The 13,441-nt window shown below is 40.2% G+C and overlaps 1 protein-coding gene across 1 annotated transcript; it reads left to right on the plus strand.

The window, feature by feature from the left end:
• The first annotated feature begins 4 nt into the window (after nt 1-4).
• LOC308409692 (kelch-like protein 9) lies at nt 5-11,987 on the plus strand. The gene is made up of 11 exons (XM_080902615.1): nt 5-623; nt 1,510-1,563; nt 2,719-2,849; nt 3,913-4,097; nt 4,188-4,320; nt 5,567-5,763; nt 6,016-6,091; nt 6,298-6,855; nt 7,068-7,247; nt 7,475-7,588; nt 10,691-11,987. The coding sequence occupies exons 2-11, from the start codon at nt 1,559-1,561 to the stop codon at nt 11,188-11,190; spliced, it is 2,079 nt and encodes a 692-aa protein (XP_080758741.1). The 5' UTR covers nt 5-623; nt 1,510-1,558; the 3' UTR covers nt 11,191-11,987.
• The last annotated feature ends 1,454 nt before the right edge of the window (nt 11,988-13,441 follow it).

Genomic DNA, 13,441 nt, shown 5'->3' on the forward strand with positions numbered 1-13,441 from the left:
TTCATGTGATAACTGAAGTGTAGTATCTGATCTGATCTATATGAAAATTAATGTTTGAACTTCTAATAAGTGGATTAGCTGCAGGTCAGGTTCTCATCAGAACCAGAGAAGTTCTAAGTTGAAAAGTTCATGTTGTCTGTTGTCACTGCGTTATGTCTTGTTCAGTATGTTGCATATTTTTGGCTTCCATTCATCTTTTAACTATAGACTTTAAAATTTGAACAGTGCAGTTACTCCATTTGCAAAATCATGCAAGCACACAAGGTCACTAAAGGCCCTGTGTGTGTCAACATGATTCATTAAAAACCTAAAAGCAAAAGCAGCTTCTGAAATAACTTTTCTTATTTCGCTGACATGATCTGAAGTGTGACACTGTCGGGTGGAGAGCATCAAAATGCGGAAAGAAACCTAAAGTGAGAAAGAGAAGTAGCACAGGAAGTAACTGAGGTCTTGGTTAAGCTAAAACGGTGAAGCTCACTCAGACGCTTCAACTCTTCAACCAGCTGGCACAGTGGAGCAGACATTTTCTGCTCAGTCTTTCTTTTTAGAGTTTGTTTTGGATCAACTGCCAGGCTGGAGGGAGGGCTCGGGTCAAGTCTGCTGAGGAAGCTTTCTTCTTCCAGGTAGGTCACCCACAAATGTCCCTTTTTTGTACTTTTACAAAAGTGCAGGTGAGGCAGCTGCACAGCACACAGCAAAGTGCCACCAAGTCGTGTGCATATTTCAGCTGTACAAGGATGCTACAGAAGTGTAGCGTTTCACTTATTTATAACCAGTTACCTAGATATTATGGGTATTAAAGTCTTCTCATTATTATCATTATTATTAAGAGTTGAGGTAAACTGCAGGTGTGCGCACAATCGTTGACAATGAGCTTTATGTACGAGGTCAATAAAGGTCGAACGCAACAATATCAACCTTTCAAAAAGCAAAACCAAAGCGTTTGTCACACAGCTGATCTTATCTGCTTATCTGCTAACAAGCATGCTAATCATATTTTCAGATTGCTGAACAGTAGCTGTGAAGTTGGGTTGGGTTTTGTGCATAACAAGATCAAATATTACAGAATTTTTCACAGACTGTACGTCAGTTTCAGCATGCACATTTGAGGTTTTCTTCACGAGGAAATGCGAGAGCTGTGATGGGAATGATGACGAGAACATTTGAAGTGAAGTTCAGTGAAGGTTGTGTTGTCTGCCATCATGTGAGGCCACATCAAATATGCTGTGAAAAAAACAAGAATGCTGCAATAGGAAACTTTGAAGCAAATCTGACTAAATTATCATGCGAGACCAACAAAACAGCCTAACAGAGAAGTGTTATTTCTGTGTCGAATCCATACTCACACAAGTACAAATCTTTGCCTAACTTAGAAAAGCATTGCATGCGGACCTAAGCTAGAAAGAATTTACTGTAGTAAAGTAGACACCGCAAAAAGGTGCTTTGTGGTCCGCAGATACATTTATGCAACACCAATACATTGTTACTTTTTTTTATTTCTTCATGTAGGAAGTCTCATCAGCGAAACAACAGTCCTCAACCCCAAGAGGCCAATGACATGGGGTAAGGAAGGTTTTCATCATTACATTAGATCTCATCATTTCTCATCTGGTTAATCAATATTCAACACTTTTGTGAAACATACAATAGAAATGAGTTGAGGATATTTTTTTAGGTGAAGGTTTTAGAAGAAGGAGCAGAAGAAAATTCTTTAGAGACGTTTTTACCAGCCACAACAACGAGGCTGACGTTTTCACTCAGTGTGTGTGTGTGTCTGTGTGTGTCTGTGTGTGTGTCTTATGGGAAAATGTGGTTGTGGAGACACCTGCTGCAGCAGGAACACCCACCCGAAAAAGCAGTTTTGAGCTCATCTGCAGGTGTTTTCATGTTTATATCTGTATGAAGACAGATTTTGTCAACAGCTGAGAGCGTTGCAATCACAAAGCTGCAGAGTGGAGGTTGAGTTTAAAAGATGAGTGTGCTCTGAGAAGTCTCTCGTTGTGCACTTTCACCGAAAGATTACTCATAACTTGTAACATATTGCATCTCATCACACGTGTAATTAGTAACCAAGTTAGGATCTGCTTGTCTATAGTTGCACTTCGAAAACACGGGAACATGTTTTTGAGCGGTGCTCTGTAGATTGTTGATGTGTCGTAGATTTGGATTTTATTCTATATGTGAGGCCACGTCTTCCTATTGTCGATGGAACAAACATGTAGATGCCTTTTCACCTGAGTGTAAGACCCACAGCAGGAAACCGTTTTAAGAGGAGACATAGTGCACTTTTTAAAAAAAAGTCCACTGCTTCCTCTTTTTCAGGCCACAGGACACGCACTACAAAACAGATAAGGGACTTTTGCAAATTAGGCCTTCTCCCAAGAAAAAAGCATCATTAATCAAATGTTTCAGATCTGAGATGCTTTGAGCGGTAGAGAGGGTCCGCTGAAGAAAGCAGCATTTTTACACGCTTCTAAGAGGAAGTGCTGAGAGCCAAAACACAATGAATATTCCTACCAATTAAAAACAGTGTAGCTGAAACCTAAAGTAAACTCACCAGATGTTTAATTTGTGACCTTGTTTGCACTAGTGCACATAATAAATTTATAAAACCATATCCATAATTCTGCAACATTGTTTGTCACTTCGTAAACATCACTTTGTAAAATGACAGCTAATGACAGACCTGTTCTTTTACTGTGAATCCTTCCTGTGCAGGGCAAATGGAGACGACAGCGGGGCAGGTAGGCTGAGCCGCAGACTGTCTCGTCTAGGCAGCAGGAATCAATCCAGGGATCAGAGACACCCGGCTCAGCCAGAAAGACCTCCTCCTCCTCCTGTTCAACAAGGTGAGTGTCCATGGTGACACAGAACTATCAATGTCAACATTTTGTTGCTGCTGAGTGAGCCCTCATCTGGGACTCTCCTCAGCTCTTTCTGGGACAGTGGCGCGGCTGCCCCTCTGTTGGTCTTCCTTGGTCTCTTGTGTTCTGGGGGCCTCTGGATGTCTGGAGTTTTGATCTCCTCCATACCCGCTTCATGCCCTGGAGGACGGGGCTGTGGCCCCCCCACACCCTCTAGCAGATCATTACATGAAGGAACCTTTTAACAAAACAAGCGCGTCCATGCTCACAGGTGTACACACGGGTGATCACACCCACAAACTACACCCTTTTTGGCTCCTACCTCAAAGCACACTGTGTTCTGTTGATCTTATGTGCTGCACAATAATGTTTAATATTTAGTATTTACTGTCATATTCCCATATATCATTGTGATGTTGTTTATTCTATTACTCTTGTTCTCTTCTGCTTGTTTTCTTTTTTCTTTCTCAACAGCTGATCCAGGTGATTGATATATGCATTTTTTTTATTTTTTTTATTTTTTTTTTTCCCTGCCCGTTCTGTTGGTTTTTGTTTTTTGCCCTTCTCCCCCGTCCCTCTTCTCAGCTGTTTCTCTTTCCCTCTTTCTTTCTCCCCTTCTTTCCCCCAGTCAAGTCTGTCCCGTATTCAGCAAGTGAAAATAAAATAAACAATAAAAGGTGAATCAAATGGACCATTACGGCAAGGCTGGGATGGTCAATTTGGTAAAGTAAATCCGTTGGGCATCTTTCTTTGCCTTTAGACAATAATTCTGATGGCAAAAGAGCCAAACGGGACAGGCAAAAAAAAAAAAAGTCAACATTTTGTGTTTAATAATGTTAAATCTTACCTTTTACAGTAAGATTTCTGCTTAATATGTGCTTACTTTGGCTTTTCTGATTAGATTTTGATGCTAAATCTTTCATGTTTCCACTGCAGCAGAAATCCATTATTTGTTCTTAGCTGTAGCTCAGTGTACCTGCAGCATCAGCAGGAGTATTGGCTTCTCTCACCTCTCAAATTCAGTGAAATTTGTGTTTCCCCTCCATAGATGACAGACCAGCTCCACCAGCACTTATTGTGCCTCCTGCTCCAGCTCCAGCACCAGTTTTTGTTCTCCCACCACCCATGGAAATACCACCTAAACGCCCTGACAAATCAACAAAGCCCAAGCTTCCTCCCCGGCCCCTGTCCAAGGTGTTCAGTAGCACTGAACATGGAGAGGATGTGCTAAAGGTCTTTATTACTGTCTGAACAGCTGTTTGTTATTAAATTATTTTGAGGGTTCATTTTAACAACTAACCCATCGAATTATTTTCCCCAAAGGGCTTTGATAGTTTTCGGGGAGACGAGACGCTCTGTGATGTTGTCTTAGTTCCTGGAGATAGCAAGGAAAAGTTTCCCGTCCACAGAGTCATCATGGCTTCATCCAGCGACTACTTTAAAGCGATGTTCACAGGTTTGTTTTCCTTTCTATCGTTGAGGCACTGCATTGAGAAAGAAAGGTAACAGTGACATTGTAGTCATCATACAAGTGCAGTTTTGTAGGAAGGAAGTACGTATGTTTGTAACGCAGTGCAGCAAACAGAAAAGGTTTTCTGTTTGCTTAACTCAGACTTACTCTTTAGATAGATAAACATTAGCAAGCATCTTAAAACCCCCAAAAGGAAGTCTGTTTAGAGATTCTGGCTCCTCTTTGCTCACAGCTTCCTTTGAGGTGAGATTTTCACAAAAGATATTTACATCTGAATACATAATTAACAATTTCAATTCAATTCAATTCAATTTTATTTATATAGCGCCAAATCACAACAAAAGTCACCTCAAGGCGCTTCATAGATACAGAGAAAAACCCAACAATCATATGACCCCTTTTTAGCAAGCACTTTGGCGACAGTGGGAAGGAAAAACTCCCTTTTAACAGGAAGAAACCTCCGGCAGAACCAGGCTCAGGGAGGGGCGGGGCCATCTGCTGCGACCGGTTGGGGTGAGAGAAGGAAGACAGGATAAAAGACATGCTGTGGAAGAGAGACAGAGGTTAATAACAGATATGATTCAATGCAGAGAGGTCTGTTAATACATAGTGAGTGAGAAAGGTGACTGGAAAGGAAAAACTCAATGCATCATGGGAATCCCCCGGCAGCCTACATCTATTGCAGCATAACTAAGGGAGGATTCAGGGTCACCTGGTCCAGCCCTAACTATATGCTTTAGCAAAAAGGAAAGTTTTAAGCCTAATCTTAAAAGTAGAGATAGTGTCTGTCTCCCAAATCCAAACTGGAAGCTGGTTCCACAGAAGAGGGGCCTGAAAACTGAAGGCTCTGCCTCCCATTCTACTTTTAAATACTCTAGGAACAACAAGTAGGCCTGCAGAGCGAGAGCGAAGTTCTCTAATAGGGTGATGTGGTACTACAAGGTCATTAAGATAAGATGGGGCCTGATTATTTAAGACCTTGTATGTGAGGAGCAGGATTTTGAATTCAATTCTGGATTTAACAGGAAGCCAATGAAGGGAAGCCAAAACAGGAGAAATATGCTCTCTATTTCTAGTCCCTGTCCTTCCTATTTGCATAAACTTCATGTTGTGCGTTGTTACATCTTTGCATCTTGCTGACTGTGCATCATGCCTACACAAGGCAAATCTTCTAAAGCAATGCAAATACATGCTTTCTGTCTCTTTTTGATCCTTGCTTATTCTTGTTCAGGAGGCATGAGGGAGCAGGAGATGAGAGAGATCAAGCTGCATGGGGTCACTAAGTTGGGCTTAAAGAACATTATAGACTTCATTTACACATCCAAAGTGAGCCTCGACATGGGCAATCTTCAGGACACACTGGAGGCCGCAAACTTCTTGCAGGTCATGCCAGTCCTGCGGTTTTGCAATCAGCTTCTGAGCAGTGAGGTGAGCACTTCTTCTTTCAGTTTAAGGTCACATTCGTTCAGGATTCTGCTAATTATATTCAAGTACACTGGAGGCCTAGCTAATGAGCTGCCAAATCCCTCTGATTGCTTCTTTGTCCTTCACATGCACTCAGGATCAGAACATAATATGACATTGGAAGGGAGCCATGGCAATGAATGACAATGCAGTATAGAGCAAAGACTATTAACTCTATCTGTTTGATGACTCTATTTTCTGTGTTGTTCATTGCAGATCACTATTGATAACTGTGTGGAAGTTGAGCGCATAGCCACAGACTTGCTTCTAGAGGACGTTCAGCAGAATATCGGTAAGTGATATGATCTTTGATTATCAGTGGTTATTATTTAATGGTTATTAAATGTTTCCAGTCATCAGCACTACCTGAAATAAGCATATCTATCCTTATATCATCCTTATTGTATGTGGCCCCTCATTGTTAAATAGAAAACTATATCTAAAACTCTAATAAACTTGGTAATTTTCATTGATTGTTGATTATCTGTATCACAACAGGTGAGTTTGTGAGTCAGAACCTCTCAGAGTTAGTGGAGTGTGGCCGCTACCTTGAGCTCTCGGAGACCAGCATGGCCAACGCTCTTGCCAGCAATTCGCTGAAAGGTTTCTCGGAACTGGAGCTCTATCATATTGCAAGAGGATGGCTGGACCACGAGTCTGCCAAACGCCGAACTTCTGTTTATGCCTTGATGCGGCATATTCGCTTCCCACTGATGAGCCCCAGTGAGCTGATTCAGATCTCTCAGGATGATGAAGAAGAAAGCGACTCTCTGATGCGCTCTGAGACAGCCTGTGTGAACCTCTTGCTGGAGGCCAGTAACTACCAGATGATGCCTTACATGCAGCCAGCCCTGCAAACAGAGAGGACACAGATAAGGTCAGACGCAACTCATATTCTGGTCCTGGGTGGTGTAATGCGACAACAGCTGGTGGTGAGCCGGGAGTTAAGGCTGTACGACGAGAAAACCGGCCATTGGAGGGCCCTGAAGCCCATGGAGGTGCCACGCTATCAGCATGGTGTGGCTCTTCTAGGCGGCTTTCTCTTCATTGTTGGAGGTCAGAGCGGAGTACACACATAAACATACAAACAGCCAATTTAAGCCATGTGTTCATCTAATATGAGTATTTAATTTTGTATAAGCCAGCGTTTTTAGTTCAAGCATCATCAAAACTAAGCATGAATAAATGATCTACACTGATATGAACAGGTTGTAATTGGCCTTTTGTTGCAATCACCAAGGTAACACTGAATCTTTTCGACTTCTCAGGTCAGAGTACTTACGACACAAAGGGCAAGACAGCCATAGACAGCGCCTACCGCTACGATCCACGATTTGACAAGTGGTTACAGATTGCGTCACTCAATGACAAGAGGACTTTCTTCCATCTCAGTGCCCTGAATGGGAAGCTGTTTGCAGTGGGAGGAAGGAACGCCTCAGGAGAAATTGGTGAGCTGTAATAAATTTCTTTTTCAGTGTAAGCTAGTAACCGCTTCCTTTTTACCATTCAGTTCTTTTTCTACTAAAAAGTAACGTTTGAATTGTTCAAAAGATGTTTATGGACACTGCTGCTATCACTGATCTGTTATAGCTCTCCCTATTAGGATTATTTACTGCCATTTAAAAAGGTATTTGCTGAATAAATTGCATAAACATCCCTCTGTGATTTTGCTCAGATACGGTGGAGTGCTACAATCTGAAGAAAAATGAGTGGACCTTTGTGAACAGTATGGTGGAGCCCCACTATGGACATGCTGGAACAGTCCATGAAGGCCTCATGTACATTTCAGGTAAGACAGCAACAATTAACCCTGTTAAAACAAATCCTGCAGTATAAGATTATAAAGTAATTACTAGCATTTACAGATTTTTCCACCTTTTTTTTTTAAACATGAGAAATAGGCTGTATTTACACCTTTAATATGACACGATAAGTCCACAATTAGTGATAAGTCCTGCATTAAAATCTAAAGTAAATACAGTTAAAGTTATACATAAATAGTTTAGAAACACAACCAATTCACTAAAAATGAACTTATTTAATTGATTTATAATTTTATAAAATTATGAAAGCCCAAGTGGTCACGCTGGAGGATTTCTACTGTAGCAGAAGCAAAGCTTATGAAATCTGTCTTAAATCTAATTTAAAATCTTAAAGGAGCTTCAAATACAGGTGTGTTCACTTCACCTGTTGAGAAAAACACAATCCCCAATCTGACTTTTAGTCAAAACTTGGTACTAACAGCACTCTCCTGCCAATTAAAGCTTATGTCTTACAGCAAGATTCGCTAGTACTTATAGCGTAAAGGTAAGCTTTGTGTATTTTAACAGGAAAATGCCAAAACTATTTACATATATTTAATATTTCACCATCTTTTCAGAATCCCAGCTAGTGAAAAGGTTTGCAAAACTTAATTTATTATTTAACTGTATTCACCTATTATTATTATTTGATTCAAATTATCTTCATATCTACAAATTGGGTGAGTGAAAGCATTTTTTCTCATCCTGTTACATTTTCAGCTCTTGTGAATGTTTAATTTTCTCAATTTGCACGATTTCAACATCTGACTGACTTTTTACATCATAAATGTTATTGTTTAGTTCACTTTTGTCGTTAAAATGTAGATATATGGGAGCATGCTAGCAAACTAAATAGTAAAATGTAACCATTCAAAGCAGATTTCAAAAGGTTAAACACTGTGCTGCACAGAAGAGTGTTAAATACCACTGAATGGAGTCTATTTGTCATTATGTTTGCAATGCAAATGACAAATGACCACATAACCATTTCGAGAACTGTTGTTTCAGTTTCATTTCAATTATAGATTTTCTATAAGAGAGAGCGATCAGTGCCATGGTCAGAGTTAGAGGAAGATTCCTGTTGTCGTTAAAGAAAAAATGAGGAACTGACACTTAGGCAAGAGGTTGCAAATGAAACAGTTAGCAAGAAAGGTTTATAGAGTGACTGTCTACAGTTGTATAACAATGATACTTGACTTCTCCCTTTTTTACTGAGAGTTATCAATAACAGGTCAAATTTGTGTTTGAACCATGCGCTTTGAATTGGTTCGTTTTAATATATTTTTTATTTTTTGCTCGTCGAGATGTTTTGTCAAAGTTTTAAAAGGGCTGTCTGGAGAGAACAAGAAAACCCACCCTGACAAAATGCATTAGATAATGCTTCACGGCTGACCTATTTGAAACCACTTCCTGTTGAGATGCACAGTCTCATGAGCGGCTCTCACACAGTTCTCAGGCCTGTTTCTTAGCAACCTTGGACAGGAAAACAGCTTTTAGAGTTGAGAGCAGAAAGACGGGTTTCACTCGTGAATCAGGAAACCTGTAGTTGAAGGGGACCACATCGCTTTGCAACAAAGTTCAAACCCACAGTCTGAAGTTACAACATATATCTGCATTATAGCAGTTTACTTGGACATCCACACATCCATTCTCTTTCTACCTGAGGTTCTTTGAGTTAGACAGTATGCATGTCATCAAGAAGCCCACAGTGGTAATGCATGTAATTTGGTGTACGATTACAAACCACTGCTTCAACAAAAGGTTACCGAAGTATTAAACTTGTAAACGCTAAACAAAGCATTCACCATTTCTTAAAACACAGACTTTCACTGTTCACTGTAGTTCAGTTGTTCGCTTGTTGTAATTAAAATAACCTGATTTCTCAATTATTGAATTAGTCGTTAGGTGTACAAGGATCTAGGGTTATTTTTCCTTTTCAAGAGGGCAAGTGTTAATTTTCTGACTAATGGATCATTTGAACTCTAAAATAAACAAGACAAACCTTCACCTAATGACAAAACAGCCACTGCTCTGGATGACAAACACCTTGGCATTTATAAATAATAAGCAAAAGATCAAAGAAAGAACACTGGCATCGCATTCATGGTGTGAAAGGAAGGACGTTACTCACATCTGTTTTTAATGTTCGGCCACAGGAAGCAGTGTGTCCATTATCTCATACTCTCCTGCAGACGTTCACGTACATATCGATCTTATAAACAACATCTGCTGTTTCACTAACTCTGTATTCTTTTTGATTAAACACATTTTAGTTTATTTATTAGAGATAGAAAGTAACAAGGTCACCTTACCTCAGTACTTCAATAAAGCATAATAATTCTTGCAGTTTACTCTAGTATTTATATTATTCTTTAACCATACTAAATTTCACAGTGCAATATTATACGACATATTATAGCTTACAACATTCATTTGAAAATTAAGGCAAACATGGATTTTTAATATTTACTTTTCATACATATAACAAAATAAATAAATAAATAGCATGCTCTGGGCAACTTGCACTAACTAGACCATGACCTCCTCTGTATATCAGAGTATTCTAGAGTCAAATGTGAGGCAGTCTATTCGCAGCTAAAGCTTGCACCACGTTGGGTCATTTAACAAGAAAATGATCCCAAGCACCCTGCAAATCTACAGCAGAATGGCTAAAAAGGAGAAGAATCAAGGTTTTGCACTGGCTCTGTCAAAGTCCAGACTATGTTAACAAATACAGACAAACCTCAATGAACTGAAGCAAATGTTGTCTCTAAATGTTATCAGAGACTGATAGGCTTACAGAAAACAATTAGGCTAAACTAAAGATGGTTCTAAATGCTGTTAAATCATGAGGTTTAGGTACTTTTTCACAGGATTTCATAGAGTTCTGCAGAAAAGATTTTTTAGCATGACTGTACCAACTTGTATTAGTACAAATAATATCTAGAGTCACATCATATCAGTCAAAAAGAACATTTTACTGGACAATGAATAAGTAGGATTTTTATTGGAGTATTTTGAAGCAGTGGTATTTATGCTTTTACTTGAATTAAATATCTGTATACCAATCCTGTTCTTGTGCCAAACAGGCGGCATCACCCGTGACACCTTCCAGAAGGAGCTTTGGTGTTACGACCCGGTCGCTGACACGTGGAGTCGACGGGCAGACATGACGGAGCTCCGTGGCCTGCACTGCATGTGCACTGTGGAAGACAGACTCTATGTCATGGGCGGAAATCATTTCCGAGGCTGCAGCGACTATGACGACGTGCTGGGCTGCGAATACTACAGCCCTGACACAGACCAGTGGACGGTGGTGTCACCAATGCCTCGGGGCCAGAGCGACGTAGGTGTGACTGTGTTCAATGGACAGATCTATGTGGTGGGAGGATATTCCTGGAACAGCAGATGCATGGTCGACATCGTGCAGCGATATGATCCAGACAAGGACGTGTGGGACAGGGTGTTCAACGTGCTGGAGCCTCTGGGGGGGATCCGTGCCTGCACAATGACAGTTCATCTGCCAGAGGGGTCAGTAGATGAGGCTCAGATACAAGATTGCCCACTTCCCACAGCTAAGAGCTCATAGCCACAGACGAGGGGGTTTCCGGCTGTTGCTGCTGTGAGACCACAACTGACATGATGAAATTTACCTGCACGCTGTGGCGAAAAGAAGGCAAAACAGGAAGTAGTGTGGGTTGCAAACACAAGTTGCATGTGCAAGCAAAGCAGGCTAGCTTACATTAGCATTGAAGACTTTACTCGTACTTACAAACACTGTGCTCTTGTTAGTATCGTTTCCTGTCCTTTCATTTACTGCCAGCTATGTGGCACCCCAGCTAATCTGTTGATTATGTAATGAATATGCATAATGTACATAATGCCTAAACGAAAGCTCAAACCCACCATCCTGATCAGTTTGACTGGACATTGATTCACTGGACACTGAAGGCAGCAAGTCAGAATTAGAGGCAAAATCATCTTTTCATATAAATTACACTGAAAAATTGAATTAAGAGAGAAAATCGACATTATTTCAAATGCTATTTTTGTATAGTTTGTAATTCTGTAGGCTTTTTTGATCTATTTATTTTATTCCATCTCTAAACCGAAAGGAATTAGCTGAATCATTTGTGTCATGATGACGCATGGATTAGGTGATTAAAACACCACAGGGTTTTGGGCAAACATTGGAAAATAAAGAAGTTTTTATGGCACAGAGTCATAAGATTTCAGCTAGACTGTAGCGTCAAAGACAACATTTTGGGTGTGGAACTTCCTATTAATCAAGCCTGTATCCACAGACAGTCATGCTTTCACGAGGTTTGTTTCTGCTTTTAAACACAATGTAATGAGCAAAGATGTCTGTTAATGCTTTCCATTAAATTTCATGCTGCAACACAGAATCGCATTATTCGCTGTACGCAAAGTCCTCTCAGCCATTAACACATCAGACTGTTGTTCCATAGATACAAAGAAGCTCACACACATTCACTCTTTGGTGTTTGATGTCAGCAAATGACGATGAAACTGCCCTTGAGACTTTATCCTTCACCTCCTCAGCACACAGCTATCTTATCGGCTGCTTTGCCAAGGTCTTCCAAATAGAAACACTAACATGCAGTGCAGGAGTGTGCGTGGATGAACTGTTGCGGTTTCTTTTTGTGTGTTTAAAAAGTCAGCCAAAGTTGCTCTAAGCGAGTGCTAGCGCTGCACTTCACTGTTAGCACTCGTTTTCAGTATACTGACCTAATTTTATTAAACTGTTGAAAACTTAGTGTAAAAAACAAAGCTTCTACATCGGAATACACAATTAGCCTATGTGTAATAGGATATGATGCCGGAAACAGTGTCATTGTCAGCTATAGGTCAGTTCTAAGAAAGGTATCAGCTCTATATATGATGATTGTGGTGCGACCATTAAAACCCTGTAACACCCAGGAGTTTCCAGCCCAGTGACCAGTGTACCCACTGCTGAATAAACAATGGCCGACTTTATAATAATAATTCATGTCAATTCATGTCAATTCAAAAACAAAGTTGCCCATCTGGCAGACAGATGTTACCTTGAAATGTCGGCTGTTTTTTTCTTTGGCTCATGTAGCCTTGCACCTTTCTAGACAGACTTTGATACTTAATCATTGTTAGTAGAGTGCACATCTCATCTACTCGTGTTTCCCCTTAAAGAATCCCTATAAAACCCCTCCTTTAAAAATCTCAATAAAGCAGAAAAACAAGTCTGAAATAGACTTGTTTATATCAGTATGCCTGGACGGTAACATTAAAAAGGTTTTTTTCTAATATTCAACCATAGTAATCTAACTGAGTTTTACATAGTAGTTGAAGAAGTACTCCATAGTCTGCAGGCATAAATAGTTAGAGAAAAGGGTTAACTAGCAGCCAATCAAGCAGTAAAGCCAATGTGGAAATGCCTAAAACTGCATTTCTTAAAATGGCCACTAGAAGTTAGCTAAAAGTGACCTAATCCAAATTGACAACCTCCAGAATTAAATCTGTGCCGAACATAGACAGTATAAAAGATAGATGTAGCTTCCAAGTCTGAAAAGTGAAGCAAGCATAGAAGTTGTAATGAAGTCCAGGAAAATCGACCTCGGTTTGCTCTCTCTGTGATCTCAGCAAACACTTATCTGATGACTTTCTAGCCTTGACAGCTAGATTAAGGTCATACTGAGCAGAAAATCATAGTCATTCTTATGGTCAGAAAGCATGGTTAGCCATGGTTCTCATTAACTAACTTCTCAGTTACAGGTTGTTTCCTAGTAAGTGTGTGGTTTCCCAGTCAGATCTTTCTTGCACAGCTCTCTTAAGGTCCAGTCACA

This window comes from Rhamphochromis sp. 'chilingali' (genome assembly GCF_963969265.1).
Source record: "Rhamphochromis sp. 'chilingali' genome assembly, chromosome: 14".
Lineage (NCBI taxonomy): Eukaryota > Metazoa > Chordata > Actinopteri > Cichliformes > Cichlidae > Rhamphochromis > Rhamphochromis sp. 'chilingali'.

Coding starts and splice junctions, on each gene's coding strand:
- LOC308409692 (XM_080902615.1), top strand. Junction 4,321..5,566: donor CTTTAAAGCGATGTTCACAG/GTTTGTTTTCCT, acceptor ATTCTTGTTCAG/GAGGCATGAGGGAGCAGGAG. Junction 5,764..6,015: donor ATCAGCTTCTGAGCAGTGAG/GTGAGCACTTCT, acceptor TGTTCATTGCAG/ATCACTATTGATAACTGTGT.